The 17,910-nt window shown below is 38.9% G+C and overlaps 5 protein-coding genes across 5 annotated transcripts; 1 reads left to right on the top strand and 4 right to left on the bottom strand.

The window, feature by feature from the left end:
* Position 1: 1 nt before the first annotated feature.
* On the bottom strand, positions 2 to 2,553 carry LOC120266817 (protein ACCELERATED CELL DEATH 6-like). The gene is made up of 2 exons (XM_039274475.1): positions 1,454 to 2,553; positions 2 to 1,272 (listed from the first exon to the last, which is right to left on the bottom strand). Exons 1-2 carry the CDS (start codon positions 2,094 to 2,096, stop codon positions 2 to 4), a joined length of 1,914 nt encoding a protein of 637 aa, XP_039130409.1. The 5' UTR covers positions 2,097 to 2,553.
* A 4,319-nt stretch (positions 2,554 to 6,872) lies between these two features.
* Positions 6,873 to 7,828, bottom strand: LOC120266810 (ankyrin-3-like). Its single transcript, XM_039274468.1, has 2 exons — positions 7,105 to 7,828; positions 6,873 to 7,027 (listed from the first exon to the last, which is right to left on the bottom strand). The coding sequence occupies exons 1-2, from the start codon at positions 7,826 to 7,828 to the stop codon at positions 6,873 to 6,875; spliced, it is 879 nt and encodes a 292-aa protein (XP_039130402.1).
* Positions 7,829 to 10,668: 2,840 nt separating this feature from the next.
* On the bottom strand, positions 10,669 to 13,824 carry LOC120267911 (elongation factor 1-gamma 2-like). The gene is given in 11 exon segments (XM_039275586.1): positions 10,669 to 11,261; positions 11,350 to 11,392; positions 11,394 to 11,502; positions 11,504 to 11,634; positions 11,636 to 11,878; positions 11,970 to 12,071; positions 12,148 to 12,200; positions 12,282 to 12,342; positions 12,430 to 12,579; positions 13,597 to 13,645; positions 13,747 to 13,824. Coding segments are annotated over 10 exon segments (1,281 nt in total). The 5' UTR covers positions 13,606 to 13,645; positions 13,747 to 13,824; the 3' UTR covers positions 10,669 to 10,881.
* On the top strand, positions 13,604 to 16,360 carry LOC120266809 (pentatricopeptide repeat-containing protein At2g33680-like). Its single transcript, XM_039274467.1, has 3 exons — positions 13,604 to 13,785; positions 14,030 to 14,207; positions 14,252 to 16,360. Exons 1-3 carry the CDS (start codon positions 13,604 to 13,606, stop codon positions 16,358 to 16,360), a joined length of 2,469 nt encoding a protein of 822 aa, XP_039130401.1.
* A 29-nt stretch (positions 16,361 to 16,389) lies between these two features.
* Positions 16,390 to 17,826, bottom strand: LOC120267928 (protein DELETION OF SUV3 SUPPRESSOR 1(I)-like). The gene is made up of 3 exons (XM_039275609.1): positions 17,724 to 17,826; positions 17,501 to 17,617; positions 16,390 to 16,735 (listed from the first exon to the last, which is right to left on the bottom strand). The coding sequence occupies exons 2-3, from the start codon at positions 17,592 to 17,594 to the stop codon at positions 16,608 to 16,610; spliced, it is 222 nt and encodes a 73-aa protein (XP_039131543.1). The 5' UTR covers positions 17,595 to 17,617; positions 17,724 to 17,826; the 3' UTR covers positions 16,390 to 16,607.
* Between the last annotated feature and the right edge of the window lie 84 nt (positions 17,827 to 17,910).

The raw sequence follows: 17,910 nt of genomic DNA, 5'->3' as shown, positions 1-17,910 counted from the left end.
TTTAAAACAAGGCTAGTCCAAAGATGACTGCATAAGCAAGTACAACCCAGGAAACAGCACGAATCATGAGTGAACTGGAACTGTTCAATAACAAGTGTTCTCTCAGCCGCAGCACGGTATGAGGATCTTGGCTACTTCTCAACACCCCATTCATAAACCCAGTGACTCGCAGCAAATTCACCCCTGACCAAGCAGCAACGAACACCAAGTAAAAAACAGGCCCAAAAGTAATGGCACATACCACAATCTCTATCACCCTCTCTTGAGGAGAAACAACAGTCATTAAAGCCATTCCAAAAGCCACGTACATACCCATAAATGCCAACCAAAGTATGCTCGTAGACCAAGAAAGATGGCTTTCTCTTACTTTAAAATCAAGCAGAGGCCCTCCAGCATGAACCAAACTGCAAGTGGCAGTGAGAGAACAGACCATTGCCAATGTATTGGAGATTAGAAATACTTTGAAGCAAAACTTGTTTGATAGAATGGCCGTGCCTTCTTGAATATTGTCATTGCTGCTGCTGCCACTACTGTAACCTCCGGGCACTGTGAAACCAGCCGTGAATGTAACTGTGGCGATTAATATTGACAGTATTGCCAAAGTTTTTGACAATGATATCATTGTTGTTTCATTTTCCAGATCATGAACATTTCTTTTCTGAAGATCAGATCTGTTGGGACTGAATATAGCTCCAGTGTCCAACAAGCATCTGAAAATAAGGGACGGGGAGCTCTCTTGAAATTGCCATAGAGCAATTGGATTATATAAGTAAAAAGACAAATCAAGAGGTGTGCATCCTTCATTGTTCATCACTCCAGAATCAACTCTGCCATCCTTGACAAGGTCAAACACAGTGTCTTTGGCCCCCAGAGTGCAAGCAAGATGCAGTGGAGTATTCCCTTCAGAGTCCTGATAGTTTAACAACTTCTCCAGGATTGGAACCTGAAGGACATACCTTACAACCTGTTGACTGTGATTCATTACAGCAACATGAAGAAAACTCCTTCCTTTTCCATCAACAAGCTCATCAGAGTCTGGACAATGTTTGAGCATCTCTGTAATCACTTGAGCTCTGTTCATGCTTGCAGCTATATGAACAGAAAACAAGCCCTTCTGGTCAGCTATGTAGCTTGTAGAATCATCATGCTCTAAAAGAATCCCTACCATTCTTGCATCACCATTAGCAGCTAAATAGTGAAGGGGTAAGCTACCAGACTCGTCTGCTACCCTACCAATCTCCGGCTTCCATGCCAGCAACATTCTTGCTATTTCTACCATATCATGTCAAAAAAAAATTAAAAGATTGTAATATTCAAATCAAGCATAATTAGTTCTGATTCAACCAAAAACAAGTTTATATGCTCAAATGCAGATTTTCTAATTTGACAGACAGAGGACTATTAGTCCCTCTAACAAATTCCATATACTATAAAATCATTCAATGACATGTACCTTGAGATCGAGCAGCATGTAAGGCTGTTTGCCCATTAGGACCAGCATAAGAAGAAGAAGGATTCAGCAAAGCTTCCACCATCACCTGTGAGTTTCGCATGACGGCTAAATAGAGCGGAGACATACCGGAGTTATTAACAATCAAAGACAATTCAACATCAAGAGCAATGAAACTTTTAACCATGTGGTGATTGCCAAAGCGAGCAGCCTCATGCAGCGCAGTGTCACCATTCAGATTCTTAGCCCTGAGTAGAAGTTTCAATTCACTGCTCTCCCTCACATGCTTGATTATAACTTCTGCTGCTTTCTGGTTACCGGATCTTGCTGCCAAGTGCAGAGGTGAATCAAGCCTTGTGTTTTTGGCAAATACAAGGGATAATTCTCTACGGCAAATCTCCTCGATGATGCGCAGCTGCCCGTGCTGGGCGGCTACATGGAGCAGAGTGTTTCCTCCAGCAGTGACCCCGTAGATGGTCTTGGTTTGAGGAGGAGGTACAAGAGTGGAGGACTGGTGTGACGTTTGAATGTCTATGTTGAAATGATTCCTTGGAGAAAGGAGAGATGTCAAGGTTTCAATATCTCCTGACCTTGCAGCTCTCAGAAGATAAGCTCCCATTAATATCTGTTTTGGTCCTATCTCCATTGCAGGTTCCTGACCTACCTCCAATTCTAGTGTGTTTCAGAGGACTTGATTGGTTACAGCTAATAAAAAAGGCAGTTCATGGTATATATTTGACTAAAGAAAGATCAACATCCTTGAAGGATTAACTCTTCCTGCTCCTAGAAACGACTGACTTGAATGAGAGAAAGAAGTCCTCTTTTCTACTCTGACTCTGACTCTGACTCTTCCCGCTCCAGACTTGAGATCCTGGAAAAAATGATAAGTTAATAAAGATCACAGAATAGCATTTATGGGTTCCTTGAAATTAAAAGAACAATAAAAAAAAATGATGGCTGAAAACACTCTAAAATATGGGATGTATATATCATGTAAAGGTAAAAGAGTATCAAAGGGAGTGAAAGAAGTAAATAAAAGAAGACACTATAAAAGAGTTGCCAAGATCCAAATCTCGCGGATCCATCTCATAGAAAGTGTTGATTCTAATCTGGTTCTCTTCGCCTATTCTCTGAATTGAAATCTTGCTATCTTTACATGCAGTGAACTTATAGCAGGTCCATGGAAAATGACAACCCTGATAAAAGACGAGCACTGAAAGCAATGACACACACCAAGACACCAATTAGACATGACTCAGGAACAGCAACTGCCAATGCAGCCATCCCAAATGAAATAGCCATGAATGCAAATGCCATAACATGTAGATTAATTGATAGATTCTGACAGGGGTTGTACTCTTAATACATTATCCATCTCTAACCGTTCTTACTTACTGAGTTTTGCATAACAACCAAGTAGAGTGGCCAAAACCCGGAATTGTTCACAATGGAAGTAAATCCATCGTCTATAGAAATTAGCTTCTCCACTATAATGTAGTGCTGTGTCACCATCTATGTTCCTAGCTCTGAGCAAGTCCTGAAATGTATAACTTCCAGCCCCATCTCTTCCAGCATCAATGAAAAAAGTTATGGTTTGGTAATGACCTTATTCTTAATAACTTCTGTAAATTTGATGGCCCCTTCCTATTTACTGCATCTGTTTGGAATTGTGCCACTCAGATCTACAGAGGTGCTTTCATGTTTGCTGATTCTAATTTTAGAATTCTTCTCGAAGGAAGACACTGCAACTCTGCTGAATCTTTACTTTCTGCCGATCTGCAAAACCTTAATGGTGTTCTTCAGAATGTTTCTAATCTCAGTACTCAGCCCAAAGTTATTTTCATCACCAGCACCTATGTCTTGGATGCTCTCCGATCCACTCATCAATCTTGTTCTTGGCAATTTCTTCATTGGATCAATGTCATCAACTGTCTTCTCCAGAATTTGGGCTCTCCTCGTCTCTGCGTCATCCCTCGTTCTAGCCTAAGCATTGTTATCAAGCTGGCTTCCCATAGCCTCAACCTTCATCAACTCTCTCTTTTTCATGCTGGCCATGATCTCCCACATTGGATAATGAAGTTGTTTAACACTGCTGGATTCTTTATTTAAAAGCTTTTCTGTTTTTTTCTCTCTTGTTAGCTCTTCTGTTTAGTTTAGTTCTTGTATTTCTCTTCCTTTTGTCTTTTTTCTGTCTGGTTTTTCCTTCAATAAAAGCCTCTGGGCTCCTTTCTAAAAAAAAAAAAAAACAATAAAGTAGAGTAGCAAGCATTGAATTCAAGGGAGCCATCAGGGACTGCTCAAGCTTGCAGAGATTTTGGCAAACTTTGTCATGCTATAATCAGCTGCAATGTGAGTTAGAAATTGTGAGTTGAGCGTAGGCTTCAACGAGTGTACCAATGTCATTTTCTAAGGATTTGTTCCCTCCCTTTATAATATAAAAAAAAATACAAAGAATAAACATCAAAAATACAATAAAGCCAATAGTAAACTGTAATTTACACTGTACAAAATCAACCTATTGGCACTTGTAAGATGTGAATAAAATTAACTTAATCGTATAAGATTTTCAACCAGAAACAGTTGTAAGATTTATTAACAATAATGAAAAAAAGAGACTGTTTTCTTTCTGTTGGGTAACTGGTTCATTAGGCAAGCCCACAAGAAAAAGCCTTGTCATTTGCTATAGACCAACTTTAAAGATTTCGGTCTGGTCTGCATATAAATGACTCAATGTTTTGTTACTTTTTTCTCATGTGAGATACTAGAAAAAAAAAAACAATGTGAAGTACTGTGTTCCACAGCCGTTCCTGTGAAAATGCCCTCTATTTTTGTCTCTGGCAAAGTATGAATGAATGGCTGGACTGCCTTGTGTGTGTACACTTAGCTGATCACGAAGAAGAGGAGAATGACTTTGTGATGTGAGTGAAACCAGAGCTAAAAAAACATTCATATCTCCAAAGCCTGCTACTCTGAATAATTTAGCATCCATGTGGCTCCAGTGAGGTCCTTGTTTCATTGCATGCATGAAATTTGTCAAATTTTCTTTATTTTCAATGAATTTTCAATGAATGTAATTTATCTATTACAAAAAAAAATTGTCAAATTTGCGACGTTAATGACAATTTATGAGCCGGTCAATCACTAACCTTCGGTGCTTTCTGCAGCTGAATATCCAATGTCTTTCCGGGAAATTTGTGTTAGTGGACAAAGTAACCCAACAAAAGTTAGGCTAAGAATTGACACAATAACATTGCAATATGACGGTTCAATGGAAAGTATCAAGAAAATTATGTGCGTGAAAATGGCATACTTTGATTATGAAAGGTCATAAGTTTCTCTCAGCCTTTAAGTTTTGTGAACTAATTATTTTAATTGGGCCCTCAAAACACATGATAAAAATTATAAATAAACACTAAACTTTCTTTTCCATGTAGGCGACACTTGCATCACAGTCAAGACTCCAACATTTATTGGAAATTACTACAGAAGATTTACACCTATGTTAGCGTTTATAAATAGTATGTCTAATAGAAATACTTGACTAACATAATTGACATTTATGATGTGACATACCCTGTTCATTTGAATTTTGAATTATCATACTAAAGAATAGAATTGTAAATTCTAGAAAAAAAATTTCAAAGAACAATTTCAGAGCATGACTTTCAAGGTTAGACCCAACAAAAAGGTCAGAGATCTCATTAACAAACAAAGGTCAGAGAATGATCATTTTCTTTGCCTATATTTCCATGGACTCAATTCATATCTAATGGTGTGCTAATCTTACATTTCGGAGAAGAGAAGGTTCCATTTGTCTCCTTTCGGTCTTCTTACCTTCTTCTCCAATGTAGGTACTCTTAGCACTTTGAATTTTAGGTACTTGGTTTTATTCTCCAGATACATCTGAACTTACCAGGTCACATGTTCTGACTTCAGATGAAAGAAAATCAATATGAGAAACTAATACTGAAAGTTCCCAATAATTATCAAGGCATTTTTTTTATTCATTGACTTTGTAAGTAGACGAAAAGATCAAACTTTCTATTATAATAAAATTTTATTTTATGATGATAATATGAATTCAAGTGGCATTCATATGATCACTAAGATTGATATAATCACAAGCCTATGTTAAACTGAAACAGAAGAGAGTCACTTGAACTGGTGACCAATTACAAACAGATGAACTACACCAGAGCTACTAAAAAAATGATCAGAAAAAGCAGCAAATAAAAGAACACACCGTGAAACAGCGCCCAACATGACACTTTGTCTTTGATATCAGTGATCAATCTCATGGAATGTTTTGATTCTAATCTAAGTCTTCTCATCCATCCTCTGAATCCAAATCTTGCTATCTTTACACGCAGCGAACTGATAACAGGTCCACGGAATATAACAACCCTGATAAAAGGAGCACTGAAAGCAATGACACACACCAAGATACCAATTGGCCATGATTCTGGAACAACAACAGCCAATGCAGCCATCCCAAATGAAACAGCCATGCATGCAAATGCAACACCAAGTAGATTCATGGATTTTGACAAGTGCTGTACTCTCAATGCATTATCCATCTCTAATCCTCCTGCGTAGATGATTCTGAATGTGGCTATGAGGGAACTACACATTGCAATGCTGTCTGAGATTAAGAATACCTTGAAAGGATACTTGTTTGTTAGGACTGCTGCTCCTTCGCGATGGTTGTTATCGCTGAAGTATCCACCTGGCAATGTAAAACCGGCAGTGAACGTGACTGTGGAGATCAACACTGACAGAATTGTTAGATATTTGCAAAATGATAAGATGTTCTTTGTATCTTTTTGGCCTGGCGAATCTTTTGTGTTATCGTATCATATGCGTGATCCAGTCTTTGTGGACTGAATGTAGCTCCATTTTCTACCAAACATCTGCTGATCACTAACTGCCCACTCCTTTTGATATAATGAAAAAAACCTGAATCAGAGAAAGTAAATTAGTACACATTTTAATGTCTTCTGATCTTTTCTTGTTTGTAAGGAAAGAGATGGATGCTTACAAAAGAAGTAGGCAATGCTCATCTCCATTGATGTCATGGAAAGATCAAGAGGTGTGAGGCCTTCATTGTTCATGACATTTGATTCAACACTCCGTTCACTCAGAAGATCATAAACAATCTCTTTTCATGCCATTTTTACAGCGAGATGCAGTGGCGTGTTCCCATCACAGTCCTTCTGGTTCAAGAGCTTCTCAAGAGCTTTGGTTTGCAAGACACGCTTCATAACCCCTTGTCTGTGATTCAAAAACAGCAACATGAACAAAGCTTCTCCTGAATCTATCATCAACTAGTTCAATGGAGTCAGGACAGAGCTCAAGTAGTCTGCAAATCACACCAACATGACCCATATGCGCAGCAATATGTATACAATAGGAGCCATCTTTATCAGGGTATATAAGCTGTAGAGGCATCATGCTCTAACAGGATATTTGCCATGTGTGAATCACCAGCAGCAGCTACATAATGAAGCGGAATGCTACCGGAATCATCTGCAACCCTGCCTAATTCTGGCTTCCAATCCAACAACAGCTTAGTGATTTCTGTGAAAGCAAATCATCTTAACAAACAGTGGAAGAGTTAAGCAATCTTAATACTAACAATCTAACCATATTATTACCTTTTGATGTAAAGACTGCAGCATGCAAGGCAGTCCGACCACCAGGACCAGCAAAAGAGCAAGAATAAGATTTCAGCAAAGCTTTGACCATTCTTACCGAAGTTTGCATTACAGCAAAATAAAGCGGAGAAAAGCCGGAATTATTCACAACAGAAGATAATCCATAGTCCACGGCGATCAGCTTCTCGACCACCAAAAAATGTTTGCCTTGTACCGCATGGTGTAGTACTGTGTCACCATCCAAGTTCCTAGCTCTCAGCAAGCCCTGAAAAGCATGGCCGAAGACTTCCTCTCGTGCAGCATCAATGAGAAAGCATAACATTTGGTAATGACCAGCCTTTGCACAGCAATGCAGTGGAGTATCAAGCATCGAGTTCACAGAGGCCACCAGGGATTGCTCTAGATTGAAGACTGCTTGGGCAAACTTCAGATGGCCATGTTCGGCAGCAATGTGCAGGATTGTGTTTCCTCCAGCTGTGACGCTGAAGATGCTCTCTGTTTCGGTGTCCGGTGCAGCGTGAATGACTGACCGGACATCTAAATTTAGCTGATCAACTGATCGGACATCTAAATTTAGCTGATCAACAAGAAGAGAAGGATGATTAGGTGGTGTGAATGTAAGCAGAGTTGAGAATGCATTCACATCTCCTGAGCTTGCAGCTCTGAATAATTTAGCTCCCATATGTCTCCGGTGAGGTCCTTGATCCATGGACTGAGGTTCCATTCTGAGAAGATGTGGATGAAAATTTGTAGGCATGCCCGTGTTCCGAAATGGCAGTGGGGCAGACTAGTCAATAGACTAATAAACTAAGGAGAAGCAGCAGAATAATTCAATAGAACACGTTGATCAAAAGGAGACTCGGATTTTTCCAAGTTTAGTCAACTGTTAATGAAATAAATGTGGATAAACCACAACTTTATCGAATAGAAAGAGTAATGTGAGAGCAGAAGATAAAACCTCTCACGGCAGTGAGGAAAAAGAACTAAGAGCAGCAGAAAAATAGCGAAGAAAAAAGTCGAGGAAAGGCGGAAGACACTGCTCTGGTCCTCGAGTCCCGCCTGCGACCAACAAAAAGAAGCAACTACTCCTGCAGCAAGATTGGAGTCGGGATCTCCACATTTTGATTTGAGACTTTTAGCGCTTAAGAAATTAAGAGAGCTTAATTTTTCCGGGAAGCTTTTCATTAAAAGATGATCGTTGTTTCATCGTCAATGTTGAAAACCAAGAAAGATATTAGCAATTTTAATAAAAAAATATTGTAAAGCGGTAAAAATGATCAATTGGAAAAATACGATTATTTTCGCTCAATCCATATATTCCACAAAATCGCACGGGAAATGAGGTCCCGAGAGTTCGGTGTTGAGGGATAAGGGATGGAATCCAAGTAGTCCAAAAGTGTGGGAATTGAATGTGGGGAGAGATTGAAACCAAGGATTTGTGAGAAAAAAGTCCAGATACGTCTGGAGAAATCACATTCAAGGAAAAGATGGTTAAGCTTCTCAGAGGCTTTGTGACATAGAACACATGTATCCGTGGAGTTTTGAATGTTGCACCTTTTCTTGAAAAAGATTTGTAAGAGTCGAGATTTTATCTTTCCCACAGAAGCCGAAAAAGAGTTATTTTGCTAGGGCAATGGATTTTCAGATCTGAGAGTAATGCGACTACGCATTCCACCATCAATAAGGAATTTATAAAAAGGATTTGATCGTGAAATTTCCACTTTTTCCAGAGTGCTCGAGAGTAGGTATCTTCCCCGATTATGGGAGCAATCGTGAATGATCTCTAGAAGAGAGGACAACATATCGAGGCGCAGGCGAAAAAGAATCTACGGGTTATTAATATGTTGGATGAATTGTCTAATATTAATCCAAGGAGATGTACAATCAACGAAAAAATGTTGGCCAAAGATCTTTAAAGCAATTGTCCAAAGATGCCAACTGTCGGACCAAAGAGATGTGTTTAAACCATTTCGATAATTTTGTTTATCGCAGAGAGCGAAATGGTAAAAGAGAGGAATTCACTCCCTGCCCAAAAAGAAAGATTTATTTCTAGGTGGATTATGGGATAAGATTCCGTTTGGGCTTCTAATTGAGTAATTGGATTGAATGATTTTTAGCCCAACCACTCGTCCCTGGATTACAAGTCAATTTCCACCACCACTTCCCAAGTAAAAGCTTTTGTTAAATTCCCGAGGTTGAGGATTCCCCACCCCATATCATGGGGGCTCGGTAATTCTATTCCGAGCAATCGCTCGATTCCTTTGGAACCCAGATCAGGACCTTTCCATAGAAAATCTCTTCAAATTTGATCAATATCTTTGATTACCCAAGCGGGAAGTTTGAAGACCGATTGGTTAGGAATTGCAGAATAAAATAATGAAAAACAATTATTAACGATTAAACGCTTGGTTGATGCAAACAAATATAGTAAATTGCTTTCTAACAACAATATTAAAACAATATCTATAGCACAAGCCTCACTGACCTCAACTATAATATGCTTACAATTTCTATAATATCATAGCTGCTACTGCTTGGTTTATTTGGAAGACTAGATGTGATGCCATATTCAATCATATTACCCCGAGTTATAACTTAATCTCCTGCAGAGCCATCGCTCATGCGAAGGAGTTTTTCCAGGCAAACCTCGCTAAAACGTCTCATTCTCAACAATTTCTGAGAGACGAGAATAAAGAGGTAAGAAGAAATAGGATCTCCCTGACGAACACCTCTAGTGGATTTAATCCAAGTGGAAGGTTGGCCATTAATAAAAAAAGAAAAGGAAGTCGAAGAAATGCAGGTCTTGATCCAAGATATCCAAATAGAAGGGAAATTCATCTTCGTAAGAGTGGCAAAAATTGCACTCCAGCTAAGCATGTCATAAGCTTTCTCCACATCAATCTTGATTAACATCCTAGGGGGTCTTTACTATCATTTTCCAAAGAATGAACAACTTCTTGCAAAGCAATAATGTTATCGAAGGGACAACGGCCAGAAACAAAACCAGCTAGTTCCTTCCCAATAAGCTTAGGAAGGACAAGCTTAAGCCTATTAGCCAAGATTTTAGTGATGATTTTATAACAAACATCAGGATCTTTCCTCTCTCATTAGATCTACTATCCCTGCCCTTCAATTGGTGCCTTGCTCCCAGTCTTGGCTGGCAATCCAACCATTCACATCATCCCGCAAAACTGGATCACTCCTGCAGCTTTGCTTTGCTGGCTTCTCATGGGGCGAATTTACACACTCCCTCATTATTTCTTCGGGGTCGTGAGCTCGCCAGATATATCATGAAGTGTCTGTTAAATTTTGGCTTTCTGTTTTACGCTAGTTTTTGTTGCTTTGCATCTTTTTCTTCACTGCTGTTACTCCTAGTTTCCTGGACTTTTGTTATCCTTTTTCTTAATAAAAATCCTTCAGGGATCTTTCAAAAAAATACATATATATACATATATATATATATATATATCTATAGCACAAGAAGGTGAATTTCAAACAAAGCTTATAGCACAACAAGTTTTTCACACAAATTTAGCGCACCAAAATTAATAACAAAAATTCAGGGAGGAATATGTTAAAAACCCACTAATTCATCACCGTAACACAAGAAGGTTTCACACAAAGAGATGCGACTGAAAAACATAAATAACCAGTTGATACTCATAAAATCTATAGCTAATAAATCCAAACAGATAAAAGGAAACAATGTTTTAGGCTGAACTTCAAAACTGCTAGAAAGGCTATTACGAATGATTTTGGTATATTTCAATTGAAGCCTCACTTGAAGCACTTGGCATCCAAAAGGCCCTCACCCTCAAAGGGTTCCTGATCCTCAATCATGGCATTGACACGCTCTTTCTGAGTCTCATCAGTTATATCAACTTTGGTCCATTCATAGAGTTCCATGTCATAGCACTCGTCGAGCACAAATTGGGGGATCTCCTTTCCACGGAACAGCCACAGGCCCTTCACCTTAAATGGTGGCTGTGAACCAATGACAAGCATCTTCCCAAATGCATACTTGCGAGCCAGATCCATCCGCTGCAAAAATCCACTAACCTTGTTCAAGGTCACAAATGAAACCGTGTTCTCATCATTGTACTTGTAGTTGCAGAACCACAGCGAGTATCCTTCTGGATCATACATCTCCCAAAACCCTGAACATGCGAGAAAAAACACATCAGCCTGGATTGGATTACTAATTCTAATACTTCAGGAAAAACATGGAGATTAAAAATAAAGTACCTCCAATGGCCACCTCACGGAAGTTAGATTTTGTGTTTGAATAAAAGCCTCTTCCACTCATCCAATATCATCTTACTTGGGGGCAACAGGTCAAGTGGATTCTTTGCCTTTGGTTTTGGTGCCTCTTCTTCATCTTCAGCAACAGCTTCAACTTTTTGGTTTTGCAGGCTCTTTTGGGGGCTTCTTTCTTGGTTTCTTTCTTTTGCTTCTTTTTGGCTTCGCAGCCTCTTTTGGGCTGAGCAGGCTTCTTTGAGACTGAATAGGACAAACAGATTCAGCCTGCTTTTACCTCACCTATCACCTTAAGGAAGTTTGGCTGGTTAACCAAAGTCCAGAAGTATCTTTCAACATGAGGAAACTCTGATGTAAAACTCTTTGTCATCACCCTAGCAAAGCCCACATACAAATTGCATGTCATGATAATATCAGCAAGAGTAATGCTGTGTCCAACCAGGTATGTATTGGCGGCAAGATGAACATTCAAAGCCCCAAGTGCCCTCTTCAAAGCAGCTTTTGCAGCTTCCTCAGCCTAAACAAAGAAACATCATGTGGGCAAAGAACTGATAGGGATGACCAGTCAGAGAGAAGAAAGGCACCAAGGTTTCATGTTTTAAACTAACCGGAGGAAGATACGGGAGATATCCAAGCCTTGGATAATACCAGTGTGCAATGCTCTGATCAATCTCAGTCGTTGCAAAGTCAATCCATTGCTCAATGTGGGCCTGAAACAACATGAACAAGGTGCATGATTAACAGAATACTCGCAAAACAAGAATAATATTCCAATAAATATCTTACATATTCAATTAGTGAGGATCCATGAAGAGGATTGTCAGCCCTTGAACGTACAACTAAAACCAAACAAGAAGCAAATGTCATAAATTTGGAAGAAAAAAAAAATCAGCAGCAGCAGATATGATAACTTCTCATACCATAGCGTGCTATTGCATTGCTCTCAAATACAGGACCATCAGGAGTCTCCAGAACAGGAACCTGAATGAGCAAAAACCCAGTTGGAAGGGGGGAAAAAGAATGCTAGAAGCCTACTCACTGAAATTGACCACCATAAAAGGTTGATACCTTCCCCATGGGGTTCATCTTAATAAATTCAGGAGTTTTATTGGAAACTCCCATTTCAAAATTCTTCACAAGTTCAACCTTGACCCCACTGTACTCAGCTGCTATAAGTGCCTTGAAAGCATTCTTGTTGCCAGTTCCAGCATGCAATACCTACAAAGAAAATAAAATATATAAGAATTGATCATTGTAATATACAAGAAAATGCTCAAGGGTCCATTACAAGTCCAATCAAAATCAAACAGAACAGCCATTCTAGATGTCGCTGTGAATATACAATGGAAACCCTCAGTAAAGAGCTGTACAAAATGCCTAATAATATTGCAAAAGTAAACAAGACAATCATAATGATGTAATTGGCAAACAGAAAATTACATCTGACCCTTATTATAACCTGAATTGCAATCCTCCAAACACCTCACTATTAACTAACAAAAAAAAGTTAAATCATGTCCATTTATTTGGGCCAAATCCAATAATAATAGGGGGAAAAAGCAATTGATTGCAACCTATATTTAGAAAACTTCTGTTGGAACAACCTCACTAACAACTAGATATAATGAAAAGAATAGGCCAGAGAGAAGCCAAAAGAGGGGGAAAAACTCTAGCCTATACCAATCAACCAGGACAACATTTATAAAAGTCCATAAAACACAATTTCATAAAAAAATTCTAGCAAAAAAATCAAAAATAGAAAAACAAGCATCGAATCTACCAGGGAAACCACTAACGCAATATCAAAGAAGTTCCAATTGTGATTCAAGAACATATTCGTTCAAACATACTCAGAAGTTCCAATCAACATAAATCAAACTTCCATAAATGAATAATTTAGGAAAAGAAAACACAAAGAAAAACACAAAATCAAAAAGAAAAAAAGACGTGAACATACTACTCTAAGAATCAAATGTGGGCTGATCCACCCACCACATAAACAGCATTGGCACATAAATTAACGAAGAAAAGCACATACATTTACAATCATAACAAACACAAATTGGCCAAATTAAGATTGATTATAGCCGGGCATATTGTTCACTGAATGTGTCAGTGAACACCAATTAAAAACACTGAACAACTCCAAAACAAAAAGAAAAATTCAAACGATCTAAGTTGCGAACACGCAGGCTCGAAACAAAGAAAGGATGAAAAGAGAAACTGAATCTATACCAGCGCCATGGGATCCGATTATGCTGCTCTCGCGCTTCGACTATTGGATCTGGAAGAAAACACAAAGACAAACCTGAGAAAAAAAGAGATCGAAAAAGGAGGAAACAAGACTGAATCGAAGGAGAAGAGAAGCGATAGAGTGGAACATACAGCGAGGGAGAGCGAAATCGGCGCCCACGACCAACTAGGGTTTTCCTCGAAGGAGAAAGAGAGAGTGCTCTCCCAGCAGGTGTTTTATAGTGCAATCCTATTATACTAAACCCCTGGATTTCCATTTATTCACCAACATGCCACTCGCTCTTTGGATATTAATTTAAGCCTTCGTTTTAATTTTTTAAAATTGAACATGTATTTAACTATTTATGAGTTGTTTTATTATTTAGTTTTGGCGTGTTTTAATAGATAAATTATTTTTTATGATAATTTTATGCAGTAAACTCATAAGACCTGTGCGTTTATATTCAAATGTTTCACTTCTCTCAGAGCTCTTTGCTTTGGAGAAGAAGTACGCCATTCTACTCAGAGACTTCGCTGAAGCACGAGCCATCTCCCATGGTGAAGCTCTCCACCTCGCATCCTCAAGACAATCCCCAACCCAGACCTCTTCCTCTGTAATAGCCTCATCAACATGTACTCCAAGTGTGGGTTTGTGCAGAATGCTCGCAGGGTGTTTGACGAAATGCCTGAACGAGACGTTATCTCGTGGAACACCATCATTGATGGGTATTTTCTTGCTGAGATGTTTCCATATGTGTTACAGTTCTTTAGGTGCATGTTGCATTCCGGGGTAGCTCTGGATGAATTCAGCTTCACAAGTATTTGTAGGAGTTGCCTTGCTTTGGAGGCCTTTGGTAATGGATTGGCTGTTCATTGTTTGGTGATCAAGTGTGGTTTTGGTGGCAACGCTTTTGTTGCGAATGGGCTTGTTGAAGTTTACGCTAAATGTCACTTCTTGAGAGAATCTTTGAAAGTTTTTGTTGATGTAGAACACAAAGACATTGTCTTGGTTAACACTCTGATTGGTTTGCTTGCGAAAGCTGGGAATTTTGAAGAAGCTTTCTTGATATTCTTGGATAATGTTCTGATTGCATCTATGTGGCCTGAAAGAGCTACTTTTGTTAATTTGTTGAGTGGGATTGATCGCTATGAATTTTTGAGAGAAGGGATGCAAATCCATGGTTTGATAGTGAAGTTTGGGTTTGAGGCCGATGGTGCTGTGGAGAATTCTCTTGTGATGATGTATTCTAGTTGTGATCATGTAGATGAGGCCTTTGCTTTGTTGATTCAATCAGGAAGCAAAAATCCAAGGTCATGGACCACTATGATTAAGGGATACGCAAACCTCGGATGGTATCAAGAGGCCATTAACACCTTCCTGTGGATTTACTGTGAAGGTAAGATGATAGATAATGTATTATTAGCCTGTGTTCTTAGTGTTGCAGCTGATTATGAGTGCTTGCAAATTGGCAATCAACTTCATGCTACTGTGCTTAAGTTGAAATGTGAATCAAATCCTTATATCGTCCATGCTTTGATTGATATGTATGCAAAGTGTCAGTCTATGGGAGATGCTCTGAAACTGTTTCAACAGATTGGTGGTAATCGGATTCAGCTTTCGTGGACTATAATGATATCTGGTTATGTTCATAATGGATCCTCTGCAAAAGCTCTCCAATTTTTCTACAACATGAACAGAGAAGAAGCCATTTCTGCTGATTCTGTTGCATGTGTCAGTGTTCTCATGGGATGCACTGATTTGCAGGCTATTGATCAAGGTGAACAAGTTCATACTTTTGTGATAAAATCAGGTTATGAAGCTGACATCTTAGTCCAGACTGCATTGTTTTCTCTCTATTCCAACTGTGGTAGCTTGTATGAAACTGCAGGCCTTTTTAGAACAGGGATGAGACATGACCTTGTTTCATGGACTGCGTTACTTTCATCTTATGCAAAGCATGGATATAGTGAAGTAGCTTTATTGTGTCTTGTTAGAATGCTCAAAGATGGGTTCAAACCAAACCAATTTACTCTGGCAAGTGCTTTAACTGCTGCTTCTAGAGCAACATCAACACAAACTGGGAAGGTACTTCATGCTCTTGTTATAAAAACAGGACTAGACACCAACACTTCTGTTGGTAGTGCTCTTATAGACATGTACTCAAAATGTGGAGACATTGGGAGTGCAATCAGTTACTTCAAAGGGTCTTCAAAGTGTGATATTTTCTCGTGGAATGCCTTGCTAACAGGACATGCTCAGCATGGAAATGTGACTGAGCTTCTGAGCATTTTTGAGGAAATGCTCAATCATGAGCTGAAGCCTGATAGCATTACATTTCTTGCTATTCTTAATGGTTGCAGCCATGGTGGTTTTGTTGACAAGTTGTTGCACTATTACAACATGATGCAAGATAAGTATGGTATAAGACCAAAGGTCGAGCACCGCACCTGTGTTGTTGATGCTCTCGTTCGTGCTAATCTGTTCAAAGAGGCAGTAAACTTTATCCAGGGAACCGGGTGCAAAGCTGGTCCTGAAATACTGAGGGTTTTCATCAGTTCTTGTGCAACTGCAGGGCTTGTTCAGTTAGGTTTGGCCGCAGCTGCAAGGATGGTTGTTTCAGGTTTAACCAATAACTCAGCTCATGTGCTGTTGTCTAATCTATATGCACTTGATGAGAAATGGATTGATGCAAGACGGATCAGAGAAGCAGCACAAACCGATCATACATACATCAAAGAAGCTGGTAAGAGTTGGATTTCGTGTTAACTTGATATACTAAACATATATCACTATTAAACCAAAGACCATTGTACTCTTCATTGACATGAAAGAAGATCTATTTAACCATAGCCCCACTGTTTGGAATATCCGGATCAGAAACCTAAAACATGTTATAGATTCTGGTTTACATAAAAAGAACAGCATAGTTTGCACAACAACTGATCTTTAAGAGAGAATTGCTAAGAAGACATCCAATTGATTCACCGATTCTCTGGCTTTAGGACTCCACAGCCTATTTCTTCTGAGAGTTGCTATCAAGCTCATTCTTCAACTGCAACGAGAAATCATCATTCACATCATCATCATCCCAATCATCCTCCCATTGCTGCAAGGTTTCTTTGCCTTCTTTGTCATCCCACTCTGCAAAATTTATGCAAAATGATGCTTACTTATTCCAGCCAACAGATTCAGAGTAGCTACTCGTTTCTGATCATTACTTCCTCATGAAAGCCAATAACAAGAAGTTAAATGGTTGCCAATAAATAATGTTAAGTAGACAGGCTTTGGAAGCCAAGAACATTAGAAATTCAAAATCATCTTCTTAACAAGCATGTGTAAACTATAGATAATTAATACGTATCAATAAAAATACCAATTTTGTGATGTCTAGGTTGTGTACAAACATCAATACAAGATAACCGATATCTCGAACAAGTCATACTCGAGATAACAATTTTTTCCTCTTTTTTTTTTTTGGCAAAATGGCGACAAGCACCGTTTTATTTTTTTTGCATTGTGCACCTTGAGACCTCTCAATCACAAGCAGATAGGAAACACTAGGCTGTGCCTTAGTTCCTCTCCGGATTACGAAGTGTGTTTGGATTGAGAAAAGAAAATGTGTTTATAACAATTTCACAACTTTTCCTCCTTCCAATCTTCCAACTTCTCAAACTTTCCTCCATTTCATTGATCCAAAGACTTAAAACCCACATCCAACAATAAATCATCATCTAAAAACAGATGAACCTAATGGAAAATATCTAGAATCTAATTAAGAAGCATAATATCTGAACACATTCCTACTGAGTTTCAAAGGGAACAATTCATGATCTCATACTATGATCACTAAATTGAAAGAAAATAAGCATTTCATGCTGGAAAATTATCCGGAAAAAGCAAGATTACCTTCATCTATCTCAAACTCTTCGAACTCGTCATCATCCTCGAAGAGATCGATCTTTGCATCTTCCGACACAGCAGGCTTGTTCTCAGTTGCCATCTCGAACAAGAATCAGCAAAACCCTGAAAAGAATCAGAAGAAAAACTCTTGATTTCGGAGAAAATACATGAACCTCGAACTCCGAATTGGATCTAGGGTTTGAAACCCAAAGGAAAAAAAAAAGGATACCTTTTTTCGCGCCGCCCGAAAGCACTCGATGCGCGCTTCGTTGGGCCCGTGAGACGTTTGAGAGTGACGTAGCGGATTCGGGTTTGTGGATATCGGATTCGGGTGCCGAGATTATTGGATTGATATAATATCTATGAGATTAGTAGTTAATGACTTGACTTGAAATTTTTACTTAAATAGTCAGTTA

Source organism: Dioscorea cayenensis, chromosome 8 (genome assembly GCF_009730915.1).
Source record: "Dioscorea cayenensis subsp. rotundata cultivar TDr96_F1 chromosome 8, TDr96_F1_v2_PseudoChromosome.rev07_lg8_w22 25.fasta, whole genome shotgun sequence".
Taxonomy (NCBI): domain Eukaryota; kingdom Viridiplantae; phylum Streptophyta; class Magnoliopsida; order Dioscoreales; family Dioscoreaceae; genus Dioscorea; species Dioscorea cayenensis.
Note: the sequence above shows the minus strand (reverse complement) of the source record. Positions and strands in the feature narration are given on the sequence as shown.